At 35.2% G+C, this 22,366-nt stretch overlaps 1 protein-coding gene across 6 annotated transcripts in view; it reads right to left on the minus strand.

The window, feature by feature from the left end:
• Nucleotides 1-22,366, minus strand: part of LOC111508336 (myrosinase 1-like) — a 40,973-nt gene that overhangs the window by 11,910 nt on the left and 6,697 nt on the right. For 3 of the 6 annotated variants that reach the window (XM_074184361.1, XM_074184356.1, XM_074184357.1), the window contains 2 exons: nt 12,845-13,239; nt 8,649-8,743 (listed from right to left, as the gene is read on the minus strand). In XM_074184361.1, coding sequence (XP_074040462.1) covers nt 8,649-8,743; nt 12,845-13,220 — 471 coding nt within the window. In that variant the 5' untranslated portion in view covers nt 13,221-13,239. Of the gene's footprint in view, nt 1-8,648; nt 8,744-12,844; nt 13,240-22,016; nt 22,281-22,366 lie in introns of those variants that run through there. The other 3 variants (XM_074184358.1, XM_074184360.1, XM_074184359.1) reach the window with 3 other exon arrangements.

The following is a 22,366-nucleotide window of genomic DNA, read 5'->3' on the forward strand; positions in this document are numbered from 1 at the left end:
GGTTCAACATATTTATCCTTTATACATCATTATATGGGAAGACATCCATTTTTTTCGAATATTATCTTCAACATGAATGATTGTATTATATACTCTGTTTTGATACTTTCTAAGCTTGAATATTTCATAATATTTCATCCATTAGTTTTCAACAATGTCATATATTCTACGAATCAACACTACTGGATGCACAACGTAATTATTTTCTGATTTTCGAAACTGCATTCGAATGAGCTCTAAAATGAAGAGCAACTTTTTCTAAAATTCAACGGATTCTAATTCTTTTGTATCTCAGAAAGATATTCGAGGGTTTGTACATATAAAACCTGAGATTAAATTGGCTTTCTAATAGTTTCTTTCTTGATGATTCCTACTTGGTTTCATTAGATGATTACTGTATGAGTATTCTCTGAGTTACTGTTCAGTACAAGTCGTAGTCGACAATGGAGTAAATAAACTTCAGGACTCATATCAATGATAATAACTGAGTGAAAACAAGAATCAAAAAGAATTAACAACAAAAATGTTGAATGCGATTGAACTAATAGTGAAGATAAAGAAAAGCAAACCTGAAACACTGTTATATCAGAAAGTACCAAATGGTTTGTAAAATAAAGGAACATGGTGAAATAATAGAAGAAAAATCCAATTATTCATAAGAAGGAGTAATTTCAAATTATCATTTTAGCATTTTCGGCTGTCTATCTGAAACTGAAATTCTTTTGGAATTTTTGCAAGCAAAGAGGGAAAATAACTACGAAAAATCATAAAACAAATAAGAAAACTTCTTCAACATCTCAAGTTTCTGAATTTGATCAAGTCAACCTATCTTTTACGGTGTGAAACTTTGGATAAATCTCTATGGCTATACTTTTTGATCTCAGAAAAGCATGTGATATAGAATGGCATCAAAATATTTTTGAAAATTTCATAAAGATGGAATATTCAATGTGATATGATAGCTTCCATTTGAAATTTACTTTAAACCACATATTTTCGATTATTAACAGAAAAATTTCCAGTAAGAAAATTGAGGTTACATTCATCTGAATAGGAAACAGAGATTTTTGTATAATTCAATGTTCACATCAAAGTAGATGTTTCGTGAATTATGAATCTAGTTCAATATTCATCTGAGAGTAGTTGTTTTGATAGGGTTTCCTCTTTCAGTTTTTTTTTGAGTAAAATCTATGCATGATTTACACATGGTTGCAAAGAATTTAATTTGCAATTAATTGCTTTCTTTCTTCATTTGAAAGTTTCCCATAGTATTTTTATATAAAGATGGAAAAGTGAAAAGCCTGAACCTATCTTTCTCGAAAGCTTTCTCCCAAAAATCTATCCCTTTCAAATCAAATCATCCAGCTGTCAATTTTTTTAATCTGTCAGATTCTCTGAGTGTCACCTAAAGTACTCAGTCACTACTTACGGAAAAATCCTATTCTTGAAACTGGTGAATTGAGAACTGCTAGTCATTCGAAATTCCAGGAAAGGTCTCTCACTGAAACTGACTGTAAGGAGATATCAAATATCACAGGCTTCAATAGAACCGTTCGTGAAAGCTTGGTTTATCATCCAGATATCTTCCAGAATCTAGAAGATATCAAACAATTCTTAGCATGCTGGACATACGGAATTTTCACTCGACTATCTCCCCTCTTAAAGTAAATAACCCTTTTTCTATACATATTATATATATATATATATATATATATATATATATATATATATATATATATATATATATATATATATATATATATATATATATATATATATATATATATATATATATATATATATATACCGGGTGTCAACGAATCTATTAGACAAGTCATAATTTCTAGACTATTAGGAGAATTGAAATGAGATTTGGTATAGTTGAATGGTATGTGGAGAGGAATGTTAGTCACTTTTAAAATTGCATCTAGGTGGCCATGATCGGACGTAAACTAATCTATGGACCTCAGGTGATATCAGAAAATTGCAATAGCGGAGTTTTACTGACTAGTGTGTTGAATATGAATGAGACAAGTTTACAAAATAACATTTTCGTGTCTAACTATTATTTTTCAAATGGCGACCATTTTTTGACAAGCAATTTCCGAAAAAAGGATTTTTTGACGAATCTAACGTTACTAATTTATTTGCGATTGGATCAACAAATTTAACAAATTTAACTAATAATTTCAGCGATGCACTTAGATTTTTTGCAATATCCTAAGTTCTTGAAAATTCCACTATAGTAAATTTTCAAAGTGCATCCCTCCTTGTTCAAGACACATTTCAGCTCGTTCAATTGTTTCTCTCAACACGTTTTGTAACATTTGAGGCGATATACTTCTAAATGCCTGTTGAATCCTTTTTTCTAAGATTTCGCGAGTGGCTGGGGCTGTTGCATAGTAGACCCTTTCTTTTACATATCCCAAATGGAGAAATCTAACACAGTCAGATCCGGTGAGCGGGCAGGCCACCGTACTGGACCGTTGGTTGTAATAACTCTATTATTAAAATGCTCTATTAAAAAATCAAGTACGTCTCTGCTATTATGGGGTGGTGCTCCATCTTGCTGGAAGTAAATTTGCCGTAAAACTTCTAAAGGCATATCATTAAGATGATCCTCGATTTCATTTTGAAGAAAACCCAAGTATCTAACCCCTGTTAACTGACCTTGAAACAATATTGGACCAATTATTCTGTTTCCAACGATACCAGCCCAGACATTGACGCAAAACCTTTCTTGAAAATTGCCCTCTCTCATTGCATGTTGATTTTGTTGGGCCCAGTACCGACAATTCTGCTTATTAAACATGCCATTATTTGTAAACCGTGATTCGTCGGAAAATAGAATGAAGTTGATAAAATTTGGGTTAACTCTATGATTTTGAAGCAGCCAATCACAAAATACTACTCTTCTATTGCCGTCGTCAGCATACAAATGTTGATGTAACTGATATTTAAATGCTCGATATCCGTGCTTTTTCAGTATTTTTCTTGCTGATTCGTGACTTATCTGCATTTCTTTACTAATTTCTCTTAAAGAAACCGTTTTGTCAACTTCTACCATAGCAAGAACGTTAATCTCAGTCTCCTCATTTATGACAAACCTCTGTTCTGCGTCTCGATTTCCCTCTTGCCTAAAACGACTCTCAACATAGGGAAAATACTGATGAGATGGGTGTTGCCGATTGGGATATCTCTGAGCATACAACTCAGCAGCTTTCCTTGAATTTCTGTGGCATTCTCCAAACAATAACAACATATCCACTTTTTCACTTTGAGTATACATTATTTCGACGAAAAATTAAACTAAAATTAACGAAAATCAAGAGAAACTTCTAATTTCTGCTCATAAAGCTTATGTCACTGTCATAACCTAGGTGAGCGTTTTGTTCTCCAAAGTGGACTTGATGGAAATAACCGCAAAATATTATGCATCATTCCTATCCATGGCACCCTTGACAAAAGTAAATGAATTTGTATCGAGTATTTTCCTCAGTAATATTTAATTTATGTTCTTATTTGTAATCCAATCGCAAATAAATTAGTATCGTTAGATTTGTCAAAAAATCCTTTTTTCGGAAAGTGCTTGTCAAAAAATGGTCGCTATTTGGAAAATAATAGTTAGACACGAAAATGTTATTTTATAAACTTGTCTCATTCATATTCAACACACTAGTCACTAAAACTCCGCTATTGCAATTTTCTGATATCACCTGAGGTCCATAGATTAGTTTACGTTCGATCATGGCCACCTAGATGCAATTTTAAAAGTGACTCTGAAAAAATCAAGTAGGCTGAAAAACTTCCGGAAATGTCAGTTTCTGATCCAGAATTGTCTCAGAAATCCAAAAATGTTACAATATACAGGGTGTTCCATTTAAAAATTCAGAACCGGAGCCATTTCCGCTGAAACCGGAAGTGACCGGAAAGTGAAAAATATGTGAAAACTCTCCTCTCCACATACCATTTATCTGTACCAAATCTCGTTTTGATACACCTAATAGTCTAGAAGTTATGACTTGTCTAATAGATTCGTTGACACCGTATATATATATATATATATATATATATATATATATATATATATAATATATATATATATAATATATATATATATATGATGAAATAATATTGCTGAAATGAGTTTCAAGTCATTAATATACTTAATGAACAACATTCTGAACATAAATTATAATATCGTTAGCCTCATGTCTTTCCTGTAACGTGATAATATGTATGATGATATCAAGAAACTATGCATCAGTGTAATAGTTTTCATGACACCAATAACCCTAGCGCTTGAAGCTTTTAATTCAAAATGAAAAAAAATCTTTAGAGAGGAGAAATCCCTCTTTTACTAGGTTTTGTATGAATTACAAGTCTGAAAGCACAATCAGCAAACTACTACTTCTGTCAAACTGATTGATTGTGAAACAGAAGATGAAAATTAAACACCAATAATTGTCAAGATTTGAGATCTTTGTGATATAAAATGAATAATGACAAAGCTTATTTCTATTCCATTCAAATTCGTTTTCCTACTAATTATTATTTCTGATAAAATGGATATAAGCCAAAATATTTATTCAAAGTTACCATTTATTCTGATTTTTATATCGAATCACACAGACCAGTTTTTTATTCGAAGTGAAGTTAGTTGTTTATTGAATAAACTGATCCTCTTGTATAGTTTAAGAATCATGGAATATGTAGTTCACCAGAGAAACTGTTTATTGATAATTCAGTAACTGCAATCATCAGAACTCTTTTGGGATCGTATTATATATTTTGAGTCGAGGACATGCAAAGTTTTTTCCGTGTCTTTATTTTCGTTTTTCAACATAATCAAATCTTTGTTTCACTTTTGATGTGGCATATACACCTAGTTTACTTAATTTATCTCTAACAATTATTTCAAGCTCAGTTTGAATGCAAGAAGCTATGCTCGTCACTAACAAAATGTACTCAATAACTTGATCATTCAATACCTTTGGGTAGTTCGCTGTTGAAAAAATCTGTCCGGCCTATGGGCTCGAAAATATAATCTCGATATTATATCCGTAAGGCCGAGACCGCATATGCTGGACATGCTGATGGAAAGTGCATTAGAGTCTCGGACGCCTAGCGGCAGGCTCTACACTTTGTGTCAGGAACCTTTATACCTATCCTGCAACTGCGGTAGACTAGAGTGTTGAAGACACCATCCTGGCAAGCCATTATGAACCTGTCAGATTCCGACTTCAGCTCACTCGACCTGAGGAAAACGAAAGTCAGGCAGTTTGATAAGACAAGGTTTTCAATGTAATTGAAGAAGACACCATGCATTGGCCCATCCTTGTGTTTCCGCAGAAATGAGGTGATCTCTGCGGCTTTTATATGATCTCTTTGCTGATCTCGTTCAGTGTCGAAAACTAAACCAAGTTAATCTGTTGCTCGGGCAGCTGCCCTAAAGAGAAATGCTTCAATTCCTGCTTTCTCATGGTAGCGGACCCTGCAGAGAAGGGGATCCGAAATCCTGATGACTTCACACGCTACATCCAGTACCATTCTGTCATGTAGACAGTCCAAACTCGAAAGTCCACGGCCTCCCTGTTGTCGAGAGATGTACAACCGTGGAACGGACGGTTTGGGATGCAAACTCCTATAGAGATGCATCATTTTTCATTTCTTCACGTCGAGTTGATACAGCTCCTCCTGAGTCCACTTCACTACTCCAAACGAGTAGAGTAATATTGAAACGGCAAGCATATTTGCTGCAGGAACTCTGTTCTTCCCCGACAATTCCGATAACCAGATCTATCGAAGTTTGTGCTGATACTTGCTGCTCTTACCTTTTGTGAGTGGCGTTGTTCCACCCCAAAGTATGTATCCGTCTCTCCCAAATGGTGTAGGATGCTTCCATCTACGAACTGCATATCCTCTCTGAAGTCCCCGCATCATCCTCTTTCGAGATGGACCTTTGCACATTTGTCTATACCGCATTTCATACCGATAGCATGCGTGTACTCTTCCATCACCCTCAAGGATTGATGGAGATCCTTCTCTTCAGAGGCATAAAGTTTGAAATCATCTATATAAAATAAATGGGTGACCTTGTGCCTTCTAGTTTCCGGGAGTGCCACAGTTATACCCTCGAGTATTTCTTAGCGCAACGAATAATGGCAATAGTGAGATGCAGAAGAGACGACGGGGACTGAGGGAATCGCCCTGAAATACACCCCTTCTGAAAGTGACCCACCCTGTTCGGACTCGCTTGACCAGATGTTATGGTGAAGCGAGTTCGCCAGTACGGTATCAGTTGTTCAATATAACTCACTATTTTATCGGGTACCGCAAGGCATCTGAGCAAATGCAAGATGAATTCATGCGATGTTGTATCACATGCCTTGTGGTAATCGAGCCAGGCCATAGAGGGGTTACGCTTATATTGTATCGAGTCCTGCGTTATACATCTAACGATAAGCAGGTTTTCTTCACATTCAGCGGTTCCTCTCTTTAATCCTCTCTGTTCGAACACTCGGTCAACTTCGGTGAGTATTCGTGTGTATAAGATGCTTGTAAACAACTCATAACACGAATTTAAGCATGTTATCGGTCTGTATTTCTTAGGAATCGACAAATCTTCACTTTTGGGGATAAGAACGGTCTGCATCTTGAGAAACCAATCCAGAATCGACTGCTCTTCGTCCAATCATGAGTTAAACACTCTGGCCAGACCCACAAGGGCTCTTCGAACGTCATCCGGGGTTATAGGGTTGCGCAGTTCATTGAGCTCAGGCTGTCGAAGCTCTCTGTTGGAAGCTTCGAACTGCGCTAGGGCTGGAGTTGTGCGGCTGCGGATGCTCATAGATATCCTTCTATCTGATCAGCGGTTATCGGATTATCCACATCACGTGGAGGCTCTTGACATAAGCGAGAAGGCTTCTCGCGGAACCTAAGTTTTTCCGCGATACTTCTCGCTCGCCTCACTAGTGAATTCTTAGTAGCCACTAGCATTCATATCCTATCAAGGCAGTGCTGTTTGGTGGTCAGCAGAACGCCTTGCCTTGAAGTGTGATGGATACATCGTAGTTTGGCGGCTGTTCGCTGCACTGCGCCCGTGAAAGGCCTGTTGGCCGCCCTGTAATCACATTGGATACGAGACGCGTGTTGTCTCGCCGAGTGATCTTTGCTTCCACCTTGTGTACACGCCATTCAATCTATCGAATGGCAAGGCCGGGATTTCATCCTTTAGATTCGGAAAGCGATTGGACGACGCTATACACGGTGGTGTTGATTTGCCAGATGTCAGCCTCTTCTGTGAGAACACTATGAACCTTCGCATCCAAACAAGCAAGTTCTTGTGGATTCAGGAGCCTAATTCTGTTGAGCGCCCTGCGTGTTCTGATTTACTTCATTGGTAGCATTATGCGAGTCTCCTCTTCAGCCGTGCCAATGGGTGGTAGAACTGTCACTTCTACCACTTTGTAGTAGACAGAGAAAGAGCTATATAACCTTGCCGCCAAAGATAGGATACGTAATTCCTAAGATTTTGGACGGAAAAGGCTACATGCTCCGAATGTGTTTCCCACCACAGAGCATACATTCTCGCCATGTATCATCACTACTCTCGTAGCAATGCATAAGGCTAACTCTTATCTCATGCATCCACTCAAAGTGTCCTTTGTCATTGCCAGGGTTGTCATCGGTAGGCGAATCAATTATGGGCCCCACTAACTTGTCTCTGACCCCTCCGAGTGGGTCGATTGTTGGGGCCCCTTCCTCGATTACCAGGAATCAAGTTTAGGGTCTACCGGGTGGTTAACTCTGTGGACCCACGGCTGGCACAGGAGGGAGAGTAGTGTTCTACTTCCCGGGTACGCCTGGGCTGCCGATTCGGTTTTGCACCAGTTATTCGGGTAAGTGGTGACGCAACTCACCACAGGTCATAGGTGTTAATGGCCATCTCTGCTTTTCTTATTATTATCCTATTCCCGAAGAAGACAAATCCAAAAAGACAAAAATCATAAAAATTGGACCAGCTGTTCTTGAGCTGTTTTATTATTGTTAGTATCATTATTATTTTCATTGATGAAATATAATTTCTCAATGCTCATCATTCTATTCTCGATAGAGACAAATCCAAAAAGACAAAAATCATAAAAATTGATCCAGATGTTCTTGTATTCTTTTATCATCATTATCTTCATCATTCTTACAATTTTCATTGATGGAATACCATTTTTCAATACTCACTATTCTATTTCCGACGAATACAAATCCAGAAAGACAAAAAACATCAAAATTAGTCCAGCCGTCTTTGAGTTCCTTTATCATTATTATTATTATTTTTATTGATAAACTATAATATTTCGATACTTATTATCTATTTTCGATGAAGACAAATCCAAAAACACAAAAATCATAAAAATTGGTCCAACCGTTCGTGAGTTCTTTTATTATTATTATTTTCCTTTATTCATATTTTCTCACCTTTTTAACCTTTCCTGGACTTCCACAAATAATTCCCAATCAAAATTAACCAAATCGATCCAGCCGTTCTCGAGTTTTAGCGAGACCCACGAATAGCAATTCAGTTTTATATATTCGATTTACAGCTTATATTATTAATTCTTGTAATAAGATGTGAAAAAAATAATACCCACCTGAAATTCCAGAATTCTTTCAGCAGCTGCAATATCCTTCGAACTTCTAGTTTTTGGTTCAAACCATTCGCAATCCAAAGTTATTGCCATTTTTGCTGTTGAAAATCGAATATGTCAATTGCTCGTTTCAGAATGAAATTTCAGTCGAAATTATAGCCCAAAAATTAAGTACTTGAGATTCAATACCAGACAGCGCTGTTTCGACTCGTCAAATATATCATCAGTAATGCTAACTGTCTCGCGATAACATATTTTCTTACGAAAATGTCGTCTGTAGAATCAACCGAAAACACGAATATCAAAAACAAACGAGGTTCCAAAAGGAGGCCTATTTCTCAGCAGCTTTACCTGCAAGGCAACTGGTTGTAAACAAAGCACAAAAAACAAAGCATTCAGCCTGGCATAAAATCTATGCCGGTTTGCAATAGATAGCGATGTGTGATGTTGGATAACTACTGATAATAATGGGGATATTGGGCAAAATGGGGATTTACTCGACCGTCATTAGAGACATATTAGGTTGCAAAGCTTGAATGATAAGAAGAAAAAAATGTTATATAATATACCTATACCTTTTCATCGGTGGGGGAAGCGGCTATAGATTTTTAAATATGTAAAAAATACTGTTGCATGCGGACATACTCGATCGCATCAGATATTGATGGCATCAATGTCCCACGTATTTTTAATAATATTCGTATGTTAATCTGATCGTTTGCATGATGCGGGTGGTTGTATGTAAGGGTTAAAAGTGAAAAGAAAAAAATTTAATCGAGCGCGTCAGATTTTCTAAGTTAAGTGCAACAAAAAAAAGCTCTCATTCAATAATCTGACGATTTCGATTTAACGCAAACTCGCGGCCATTATTATAATGTGCAAAAAAAATCGTCATTTTAAAATATCAAAAGATATATATGGTTCATCTTTATGTTTTAGAAGTGCTGTCTTATATCGATTATCTAGAGGGATTCGCCTCATCTGACAAAAAAAAAATTTTTTAAAATTTTTTTCAAATCATTGAACTTAAATAATTGAAAAGCTCAGGAAATAGCATGCAAATAAATGAGTGTATGTTTTTTAAGTAGAATACTTGTATTTATAAGAAAATAACTTTTAAAAAATGCTCAAAAAAATTAATTTTTTTATAATCAATTGAATAATTAATCATCATCTTCATCACGAACGAGTCTCTGTGATCAGCTGTGATGGCGTCATGACAAAAGAATTCAGAGTGGGGACGGAGTGAGAGAGTAATAGATAGAGAAAAAGTGGAAGAGGAATAGAAACTCGGAGAGGGAAATATAGGTATGACACAGCTGCACGCATTAAACTTTATCAACAAATTTTTGTTATTTCGGCTTGCGGAAATCATCAGATTATATATTTTTCGTTATCCTCGAATTATTTCCTTCAAAATAAAAAAATAGCTACGCTCGAGAATGTCGAAATGACGTTATTTTTTTACTACTTTGCTGCCCTCCCCTTTCTTTACGTCACTCTCAAATTGTCAGATTACTGGAATATATACTTTTTAGCATGTAATTAACTCGCCCTACCTTAATCTGATGCGCTCGAGAATTTCTGATGATCAATTTTTTTTACTAATCTGATCCTTTATCCTTCACGAGCGGCCTTATATATGGGGCTCATATTTGGTGGAGGTACTTAACCGGGTACATTATATTAATCTGCCGCGCTTCAGTAAATCCCGTATATTATAATAAATGCGGATGATTGTGATTCAATACAATGAATTAATGGATGTAGCCATTACTACGTGGTAGAAGATAATCATGAAAAATGAGAAATAAAACTTCCTCATACCACTTGAACCTATTTTTGTTTACCTGTGACATTAATCTGAAAACCGGCGAGTAAATCAGGTCGACAATACTTATTTTTATGAATTCCATAGGATTCCAAATGATTGAGTTTCCAACCCATGTCCGCATAGTGAAAAATTTTCGTTTCGTTTAGATTTGGGAATTTGTGGTTGCATTTCAAGGAATGGTTCGAAAAGGTCGAATCATTTTTACCTAGTCTAAAGAACCGTTTCGTGTTGAGCATACAGTTTCGAGAAATTTCGGCCACATTGTTCACACTTGAAAGGGAGATGGAGAAACAAATTAATTTCTTAGAACTGACCAAACAGTTCCACTGAGAACATTGAAAACACGTAAATATCCCCCATGTTTCGACGCCGACGGTATCACCCATATAAAGAAAAAGGAATTAGCATATCAAAACTATAAGAAATATAAAACAGCATTTTATATTTCTTATAGTCATTTCAGCGGTTGGTATTTGTCGCCGCCTACTATTTCAATTTCGTAATACACCATCCAAAACCAATTTACGATCTAAAGAATGAAGGTGAAAAACAGTTGAATTACTTTAGGAATATTGACTGCATCAGTCATTCCAACCATGCCATCAACCTTAAAAACGTAAAATACAGAGTTATGTAACCAAAAAGCAGCTCCGTGCATTTTTGAATATTTTTATTGGAAACATGTTGATTATTGAAGTGAAAAGTATCAAAGAAGAAGGAATAAGGTGTAAAGGTGACGTAGTGAATAAATGCTTGTGTTTTTAAATAGTTTATTTTGTGAAAAAGAAAGCTGAAAAGTCGCCCTTTTGTGAACTTTGAAGGGCCGTAACTTTGTAAATGAGGGAGAGCGCAGCTTTTTTCTTTCGGATTCGTAATCTACGCATCAAAATACGACACTTAAAAACTTTTTGCAACAATTTCTGAAATAGTAAAACCCAACATAAAGGTTAAAACTGAATTATTCAACCTCACCAGCCAACAGCCAATCGTATTGCATTTGCCAGACGCCTTTAAAGCAAATCCCACATCCGATAATTTTATGAACTATAACAGCCAAGTAAATGAATTTGAAAATATTTTACCGACCAAAGAATACTTATCCGCACTCGTATTTGAAATAATTATTTAACTTAAAACTCTTCAAATTGATTTATTCACTTACAAAACTGATATCATTTATATTCACTACCCATATCTCAATCAAACATCAAATCGGTAATCGCCAGAGTATTAGCTCAGCGGTAACGCGTGAGTATGTTGCATGTATTTTTCCTATAACCTGAGTTCCAATTCCACTGCTGGATCTATTTTTATATAAATCATATATATTAGTAACTATAAATGTACATGATTATTACAAAAATGAACCCTAATAAAATAATATATAGGAAATATTGCCACTAAATTTTTAATCATTTAATTGATTTCTGACTGACAGAGTAGTCAATGAGTTTATTATCCATAGCCATAATCTCAAACAAATATATTTTACTATTCCTTTCTATGGTCAGTCGTTGAAAAAGTATAGTACGCACCTCAATGATAAGACCAATTACGTCTTCTCGCGAATATTATCGCATTCAGCTAACGCCTCCTGCTTACGATTTTTTTCTCGTGGGTAATTGGCTCCTTATCCCACTCGGTACGTAATATACTATTATGTGGGACAATGTGGCGGTATGACGAACACAAAAGTTCCCGAATCTATGCACTATGCAGACAAGGGTTGGAAATTCAATAATTTGGAACCCTTGGAAATTCATAAGCATGAGCATTGCGGATGTAACCTACTGAATGACCGAATCCACCTAGTCTACTCGTCTATTAAATGGCCAGAAAAATTACCAGACACAATTATTTTGGATAATTCTCTTCAGGTCAATTCACAAAGTGGAAGTCATTGTCATAAAACTGTAAATATCGAAACATCAAAGAAAAAGATTATTCAAGAAATCCGTTCTATCACCCCAGACGTAGAAACAGTTCAACACGCCTTTTTCAATAGATTGGGGTATTTTCTTGCCATTAATAGCAAAAGTAATTTAACATTTGATTTGATTTAATTATTTTCCAAGGAGTTATTTGAAAAAATTAACATGAATTTTACTGCTTTCAGAATATTTTCATTTGAATATATTTTGATAAATATCCTCGCTGAGCATATACTGATTTTGACAACCTTTCTGGTATGTTCAAACAGGTGGTATCCTTTGAGGATACCACCTGTTTGAACATATTTTGGAATCAACAGGGTATACATTTTTTTTCAAATTCAATTCATCCGTTACTTTTCCGAAGCAGTATCATCGCGTTACCATGCAATTTCATAAAAAGTGCAAATTTTTTTATTCCAAAAATATCTTACCTTTTCTATTAGGAAACTCATTTTTATACATGCGATAAACGGCAGCATGAGACATGATAATAACCTTGGTACATTCGAACTCTTGATATTCCAAACCAGGCGCACTCTTCCCATTACCATAGCCATAGTTACAAATTATTCTTGGCTCATTCACCGTAATCCAGTAGTCAACTTTTTCTAGTCTTTCAATGACTATTCGGGAGTAATCAACGAATATATCAATAAGTTTTGGGTTGGTCCACCCGCCAAAATCTTTTTGTAGTCGTTGGGGTAAATCAAAATGATGAAGCGTTACTACTGCTTTCATATTGTGTTTCACTATTTCATCAATTAAATCCTCGTAATACTTGAGGCCAACTTCGTTGATGCTGCCCATATATCCTGAAGGAAGAATTCTGTAAATAACGGATATATTTTCAAGAAATGTTGGATATATAGATATTTCAACGTTTTCAGAATTAGAAAATTGAATTGAATTTTTTGAGTAACACTTCATTGTGGAATTTTCTCCTCTACCACCCTCTACATCAACCTTCGATATTCCTTTCGTTTTTTTTATTTTCATTATGCACCCCTTAACACATACAACTCTGTGACAAAATATTTTTTTTGTTTCACATCATCAGAGAAACAAGTAATGAATATCAATCTGATTATGTTAACCTAATGGGGATGGATGTAAAAGCAATGTCTAATTTGAAATTTCAAGGAACCTATCATTTTAGGAGATCATACGTGTGCATGACTTGAACCATATTATAAAGATACTATCTTTAAGGATCCCCCACACCGGCGCGAAACATTCGCTGCCGCAGCGGACGCGAATTTTCCGCTGCGGGAAATTTTCTGGCGTCGCGGCAGCGGAACATGTTTGCCCACAACAACGAGGCAGTATTTTTGCCGCCGCAGTCTTGGATCTTCCGTGATTATTTATACATTCCACTTAAAATTATTTTTTGAAAATATTTATCGTTAACATATTGCAATGTCTTCGTCTGATTCCGATGAAGAAGAGGGTAGGTAGTGGGTACTTGAACATATTTATGGTAATAATAATATTACTGGCACTTTTTTATTTCAACTTTGTTGAAGAACACATACGAAAGGCCGATACCAACTATCGTGAAGCCATACCTGCTTACCAATTACTCTAAGGTAAGAAATAACATTACATACTGCCAACATAAGTGCTTCAATAGAATAAATTTTCCTTATTTTTCTACTGAAATATTTGGAGCATAATTAGTGAAATAATTAGTAAGTGATGATTCCCTGTCACTCTGATTTAAAAACTACGTTAATTCATTTGCTTGTCCTGATTGAAAATCTGGAAGACATGACGAATTGTAAGCCGTTGCGAATGTGACCTCTTTGTTGCCAGCATTAGCATAGTAGTCAGTAGTTCCAGAAGAAGTATCTTGAAATTGAATGAATGTAGAGTTATTAGCGTCACCAGGAGTCGTAGGGGAAAGTAGCGGTGTGGACATATTACTAACTTGGGAAGAACATCTAGTATTTGGATGGAGAACCAAAAAGCCACCTGCTTTTTCTTACTCATGTTGTAATTCTAAATCTGCGATCAATCGAGCAAATCTTAATTTTGCTTCTATTTGCATTTGTGGTGAAAACGTTTTGACTGTTGTTGCATATCCTGAAAAAATCAAATCAGTAGCATCAGCTTCTTTTTCTTTCCCTGAAGAATGTTTTTTCTTTGGGTGGGAAAGAACTGTGTCAGTAGCAGAAGGAGACTTGGTGGTTTCACTCGATCTTTTCTTTGGATTGGAGCTTCGAGAGTTCTCTTTAGATAATGTTGAATTATCACTAGGCAATGAAATTTCTTCCGTGTCTGGATGAATCATACCGTCTTGGATCTCTAGCTCATCTCGGGGAGTTTTGCTAGTAACAGGTGACTCTGATCTCTCATAAATCTGAGTACTAGCAGGCACAGATTCAGCGTCAGTAATTTTTTCACTTGTAACATGTATGTTAGTAACGGTGTTTGCAAAAGTCATATAAGAATGAAGAAACTCCATCTGCTTCGCCCTTTGCCATTTATATAGCTTTTGTTTAGTACTTTGACTTTGAAATAAAAAGATGAGGTATAAAATACATTCGCATCCACAACTTTTTGAATTTCACGTTAAAATTGAAGGAAAAAAAATCATGAAATACCTATATCTAGATAGTGAGTAGATAAGCGATAATGTGATACATGGCAGAAAAATAGCACTAATATTCTCTTTTAGGTTTTTTCAACTGGCGACAGTTACTACACTATTGGCCATAGCTACAGGATAGGATTTTCAACTGTTGGTGTTATTGTTCGAGAAATATGTCAAGCAATTTGCGAAAGAATGGGATAAATTCATTTACTAGAACCATCCACTGAAATGTGAAAAGAATCTGCAAAAAAATTTGAACAGATATAGAATTTTCCAAACTGCATTGGTAGTATAGACGGAAAACATGTTACGATAAAATGTCCACAGAAATCTGGATCGAATTATTTTTGTTACCTACATAAATTTTCAATTGTCCTTATGGCCATTGTAGATGTTGACTATAAATTTACGTGTATTGACATTGGGGGATATGGAAAAAATAGTGATGGGGGAATTTTTGAAGCTTCCAATATGGATCAAAGATTTGAAGTAGGACTTATGAATGCCCCGAACGCTGAACCACTCGCTGGACAAGATCTTCCATGTCCTTACGTTCTAATCGGAGACGAAGCATTTGTGTGATAAAGATTTAAGTCACATATTTTACATTTCAAATAGTTTACCAAATTCGTATTATATTCAATTGTCTTTTCCACAATTCTACGTATAGAAACGTTGCAGGTTCATTAAACTCACCTCGACCTAATTATGTATTACTGCAACCTTTTCAGTACATTGAACTGTTTGCAGTTCAAATATATAACAATTAGATAATAAGTGATGAGCAACCAATTCTGTATAACCCCGATTCTGATGAATCATTAGTGTGCATATACTCTTCGATGTAAGATGTTAACTTTGATACGAATAAAAACGAAACTCTTGGTAATGACTGGCTTCAATTAAACTACCTGGAAAACCCAACATTTCATGGCGATCCTTCCAGTCCAGTCCAACAAGTGTGAAGAGAAAAAACCAAATAGTTAAAAATGTGTGGATCAAAAGTTACAAACGAAGAAAGACTGCAGATACAAGCTACTGGCACGGGATCAAATAATGCAAATCAATCCAGTTCCACCGAATTTACACACACTGACGGAATGATAATTCCAATTTTAATATTCATCGCAATTGTTATTATTTATTTTATATGGAGGAAAATGCGAGATGGTATGAAAAAAATCAATGGAACGACAAATCGCGTTAAGCGAACTTCGAAGGTCTCGAGAAGGTATTAATTCCAACTGAAAAAGAGAATATTAGAATACGCTAGTATCCAGGGCTCATGAGCAGCAGGGATATTCTGAAGGAGTTCACAGGAGCTGAAGAACAATTGATGAAATTTGAAGAAAATCTTCGCAAAGATTCTTACGAAAAACGAAGTGAAGCAGCTACGCAGAGACGGTATAAGAGGTTAGAAAATATTAATTCACTTATTAATGAATTAGTTCATAAGTTTAATAATAGCGGGCCAACTAAGGATGAAATTGCTCAAGTAGAATTATATTTACATAGATTAGAGAAAGTATCTACTAGAGTAAAAAATATTTTGGATGATAGGATCAGTTCAGTTAGGAAAATAGATATTAGCACTAATATAGATACAGGTTTGATTACAGAGATAATCATGAGTGGAGACAAATTTGATTTCAAAACAGCAGCTAACTTACTGCCAAAATTAAATGGCACAACTGAAGGCGTGTATCAGTTAATAGAGGGAATTGAATTATATGAACCTACGTTAGACACGTTAGGCAAACAATCTTTAATAAATTATGTTCTTAAAGCTTGCATATCTCACAGAGATAAAATCCGAATGAAAAACAATTATACCACCGGCGCAAATTTATTAAAAGATTTAAAAACTAACTTTTTGCCAAAGCAATCAGCTCCAACACTTTCGGCTAAATTACAAAATATAAAACAAGGTAACTCAAGTATCGATGAATATGGAAGATCAATAGAAACACTAATGTCAGATCTTATATTAGCTCAGGCAGGTGACAACACAGATTCTATTGAAATTTTCAGGAAAGAGAATGAAAAACTAGCAATTGACGTTTTCGCAAAAGGTATACAAAATACAGAACTTAGAACTATTATAAAAGCTCGGAATTACAACACACTGACAGACGCAATTAATGGAGCAAAAGACGAATTCACACAAGACAACCATCAACCACCGACTATGTTTCACATTCGAAATAAACAAAATCATCATTTCAAAAATTTTAACAATAGATATAGAGGACAAAACGGGAACAGGTATCAAAACAGTTCGAACAGACATAACAATACAAGGTACATCCCAAACAACAATTTTCGAGGGAGATTCAATAGTGTTAACAGACAAAACAACCCTATGAATAGAAATCGTTTCTCTCAAAACTCACCAAATTATCGTCCCCAACAAAATCAAAATATTAGAAGAGACAACAGAAGACAAAATATGTTTTTAGTAAATAGTGTAGAAAACGAGGAATCAAATCAAAACAGCTCACAAGAGCAAACATTTTTTCGAGGCCAATAGTCTGAAAAATTATGCTAACTTTGATATACACGATTTAAACTATGTCAGATTCAATTACAATAATCAGGAAATTCATTTACTTCTCGACTCAGGTGCATCGATTAGCGCACTTTTCCACAAACATGTAAACAGACACTTGTCTACAATAGATTATTCAGACACAATAAAAATCGACGGAATTTCAGGGTCAACAAATACGCTAGGGTCATTATACTTACCTTTACAAGCCGGCAAAAATGAGTTCACACATAAATTCTTTATAATAGAATCATTTGACAATAACATACAAGGGATTTTAGGTGCAGATTTTTTCAAAAAATACTCAGCAATCATAGATTATGAAAATTTTGAGTTTTCTTTCACAGTTTATGGGAATAAATTTACAATTCCAATAGAGTCCAACTTCAATAAAAATACTAGTATTCCCCCGCGCTGTGAAATAATCAAGTACTTCAAGATAAACAAAAATTTTGAATGCATAGTATTTCCACAAGAAATAGCCAGTGGTGTCTTTGTTGCCGGATCTATTTCAAAACCGGTAGACGGAAATGAAATTCCAGTAAAAATTCTGAACACGCGAGAAGAACCAGTAGAAATTAAGAATTTTTCACCGAAAATTGCTGACGCCAAATTGTTCGAAATTATTTCTTACAACGACATGAATGTTTCATCCGTTCAACGAGTGGAAGAAGTCTTAAAATCAATTTGTAAAGACGGACTAAATGGAGAGGAAAAACGAGCACTCGACCATATCTGTGCGAAATTCGCGGACGTTTTCCATTTACCCAATGATATACTTTCAGTAACTAACATTTATAAACATTCAATTAAACTCAACGAAAACACAAACCCCGTGTACACAAAACCATACAGACTACCTCAATCACAAAAACTGGAAATTGAGAAACAGATTGAAAAAATGTTAAACGATAAAATAATAGAACCTGCTAGATCTCCATGGTCGTCACCACTACTAATAGTACCCAAAAAATCGGACGAAAATGGGGAACGCAAGTGGAGAGTTGTTATTGATTATAGATTACTAAATAAATGTCTTAAAGACGAAAAATTTCCTATTGCTAATATTAATGAGATTTTAGATTCACTTTCCGGTGCAATTTATTTTTCCCATCTTGACTTAGCACAAGGATATTACCAAATTGAACTCGACCCAGCTTCTAGAGAGTATACAGCTTTCACCACGAATACAGGGCAATATCAAATGACCAGATTGCCAATGGGTGCGAAAGTAAGTCCCAGTGTATTCTCAAGGGCTTTAACTATGGCTATGACAGGTTTAAATTTTGAATGTTGTTTTGTTTACTTAGACGATATTATTATTCTGGGAAATAGTTTAATGGATCACAACAAAAATTTAACGAAAGTTTTACACAGGTTGCGAAAGGTAAATTTAAAACTCAACCCAAGTAAATGTCAATTTTTCAGAAAAGAAATCATTTATTTAGGTCATAAAATTTCAGCGTCAGGAGTATCTCCCGACCCGTCAAAAATTCTGGCATTACAACAATATCCAGTACCCAAAGACGCACAGGAAACGAAACGATTTGTAGCTTTTGCTAATTATTACAGGTCGTTTATTCCAAATTTTGCTCATATAACATCACCTCTGAACAAACTTTCTAGAAAAGGTGAAAAATTTATCTGGACTGATGAATGTCAAGAAGCATTTGAAAATTTGAAATCAAGATTAACATCACCTCCAGTTTTACAATACCCAGATTTTTCAGCTGAAAACACTTTCATACTGAAAACTGATGCCTCAAAAATAGCAATTTCAGGAGTACTCTGTAACGGAGACAATAAACCAATTGCATATGCCAGTAGAACATTAAATAAAGCAGAAAGAAATTATAGCATTATTGAACTAGAGCTTTTAGCTATAGTTTGGTCAGTGAAACATTACAGACCATATTTGTATGGAAGAAAATTTGTAATACAGACCGATCATAGGCCTCTTATATTTTTGTACGGCTCAAATCAACCGTCTAGTAGACTGACGAAATTTCGACTTGTTTTAGATGAATATGACTATGTAGTACAGTACGTTAAGGGCAATTCAAACGTTGCAGACGCTCTTTCTCGAGTAGAAATACCATCTGACAACTTGAAAGAAATGTCCAGAAAAATTGATGCCTCTGTGAATGTTATAACACGTTCACGAACAAAGAGATTGCTGGATAACCCGAGTGTAAACGATGAAACTAGGACTGATCACCCCGGAATTGTCGAAGTTTTGAAAAAGCCTTATAACGTAACTGAATTGAAAATATTGAGCTCACAACAATTCAATGCACTACGGAAGTCAGAAAAACAATTTAAGTTCATGAACGATTATTTAATTTATGACGCAAGCTTGCAGATTATATATTTAAATAAGACAGATTCTTGCTCAGCATTATATCTTCGAGAGATGTTGAAAGACTGTCAAAAGTTGTCCGGACAAGAAAATATTCCAGAAATATTAATCGATAAAAATAACAATTTATCTGCAGATATAATTAAATATATTTCAAAAATCTTCAAGAAGTCGAAAACAAAAATTACATTCATAAACAACTGCCAAATCATTAACGATTCAGCAACTAGACAATTAATTTTAAATGATTTTCACATTCTACATACAGGAGGTCACGCAGGTATCAATAGAATGTATAACAACATCAAAAGGTATTACAATTGGAAGGGACTGTACAATGACGTAGAAAAATTTGTAAAAATTTGCGATGACTGCCAAAGATACAAACACTCTAAACCATTTATAGAACCCCTGAATATAACAACAACAGCATCATACGCGTTTGAGAAAATATCCTTAGATTTAGTAGGACCTATCGAACAAGACATTGAGAACAATAAATATATTTTGACATTACAATGCGACTTGTCAAAATTTGTGGAGGCATTTGCACTACCAAATAAAGAAGCAGTAACCGTAGCGAAATCATTCGTTAATAATTTTGTTTTACGATACGGAATTCCGAAACAAATTCTTTCGGACCAGGGTACCGAATTCATAAATTCAGTATTCGCCGAAATGTGTAAATTACTTGATATAAAACAACTCAATTCGTGTGCATATCACCCACAGACAATAGGATCCTTAGAAAATTCACACAAACATCTAGGCGCGTACCTAAGAATGCAGACATCTAAATTTAAGTCTGCATGGAGCACTTGGCTTCCTTTTTGGTGTTTTTCATACAATACAACGGTTCATACAGAAACAAAATATTCTCCTTACGAGCTAGTTTTTGGGCATTTACCGAAACTTCCCACTAACATTGGTGAAAATATTGATCCTCTGTATACTTTTGATAACTATCCTCTAGAACTGAAACACCGTCTTCAGCGAGCATGTGCCGATGCAAGAAATAATTTGTTAAAATGTAAAACAAATAGAAAAGAGAGATATGATGAGTACTGTAATCCTAGTAATGAGTTTAGAGTAGGAGATTTAATTTTAGTGAAAAATAATGTTACTAATAAAATGCTAGAACTTTTTAAGGGTCCTTATTCAGTGATAAGAGACGAACACCCGAATATAGTGATTAAAGTGGACAATAAAGAAGTGACAGTGCATAAAAACAGAGTGAAACCGTATTACAACTGAGTGATACTATAATTAGATTAGATACTGTAATTAGATTTAGTTTTAGTGATTAGAAGAAAAAGAAAATTTTTTTTTTAAAAACTTTTCTTTTTATTTTGCCAAGGGAGGTGTGATAAAGATTTAAGTCACATATTTTACATTTCAAATAGTTTACCAAATTCGTATTATATTCAATTGTCTTTTCCACAATTCTACGTATAGAAACGTTGCAGGTTCATTAAACTCACCTCGACCTAATTATGTATTACTGCAACCTTTTCAGTACATTGAACTGTTTGCAGTTCAAATATATAACAATTAGATAATAAGTGATGAGCAACCAATTCTGTATAACCCCGATTCTGATGAATCATTAGTGTGCATATACTCTTCGATGTAAGATGTTAACTTTGATACGAATAAAAACGAAACTCTTGGTAATGACTGGCTTCAATTAAACTACCTGGAAAACCCAACATTTCATTTGCTTTAAAGCTGTACCTGATGAGACCTTACCCATATCGACAGTCACGTATAGATATCCAAAAAGAAAATTATAATACAAGATTATGCAAAGCACGTAGGGTTGTTGAAAATGTATTTGGGATTTTAGCACAAAAATGGCGAATATTTTACAGACCAATTGAGTTGTCTGTAGAAAATGGTATTTAATTAGTAAATACAGCTTGCATTTTGCATAACTTTTTAAGAACAGAAAAGAGTGATGATAGATATTTTGAAGATTTGGAACCACCACAGCCAGGTTTGAATGCATTTCAAGACCTACTTAAAGATCCACGACGTGCAGTTTCCTTGGAATTTGAAACACGTGATGAAAAAGTCTCAAAATATATGTAATAATAAACTCACCTGTTTCTCCCAAATCCAACCCTATACTGTACCAAATTTTGTCTTTTTTTCTTACATTTTTATATTCATCATGCGAAAGATCATAAATAATTGGATACTTTTTTACTATTTCGATCAGCTTCTCCGTTGAAAACACCATTTTCACGACAAACAGACTGGCGAATCGATAGAGGCAGCGAAAAAAACTCTACATGCAGCGTTGGAGCGAAACGACGCTGCACTACCGCGGTCATTGCCAAATCCGCATCTCCCAGTGTGAATACATGCATATACCGCCGTGTCTTTTGTTCCGCTGCGGTTCCGTATCCGCTGCGGCAGCGAATGTTTCGCGCCGGTGTGGGGGATCCTTA

This window comes from Leptinotarsa decemlineata, unplaced genomic scaffold (assembly GCF_025532065.1).
Source record: "Leptinotarsa decemlineata unplaced genomic scaffold, Ldec_3_MD MMD2_tig00026354_RagTag_RagTag, whole genome shotgun sequence".
Classification (NCBI taxonomy): Eukaryota; Metazoa; Arthropoda; class Insecta; order Coleoptera; family Chrysomelidae; genus Leptinotarsa; species Leptinotarsa decemlineata.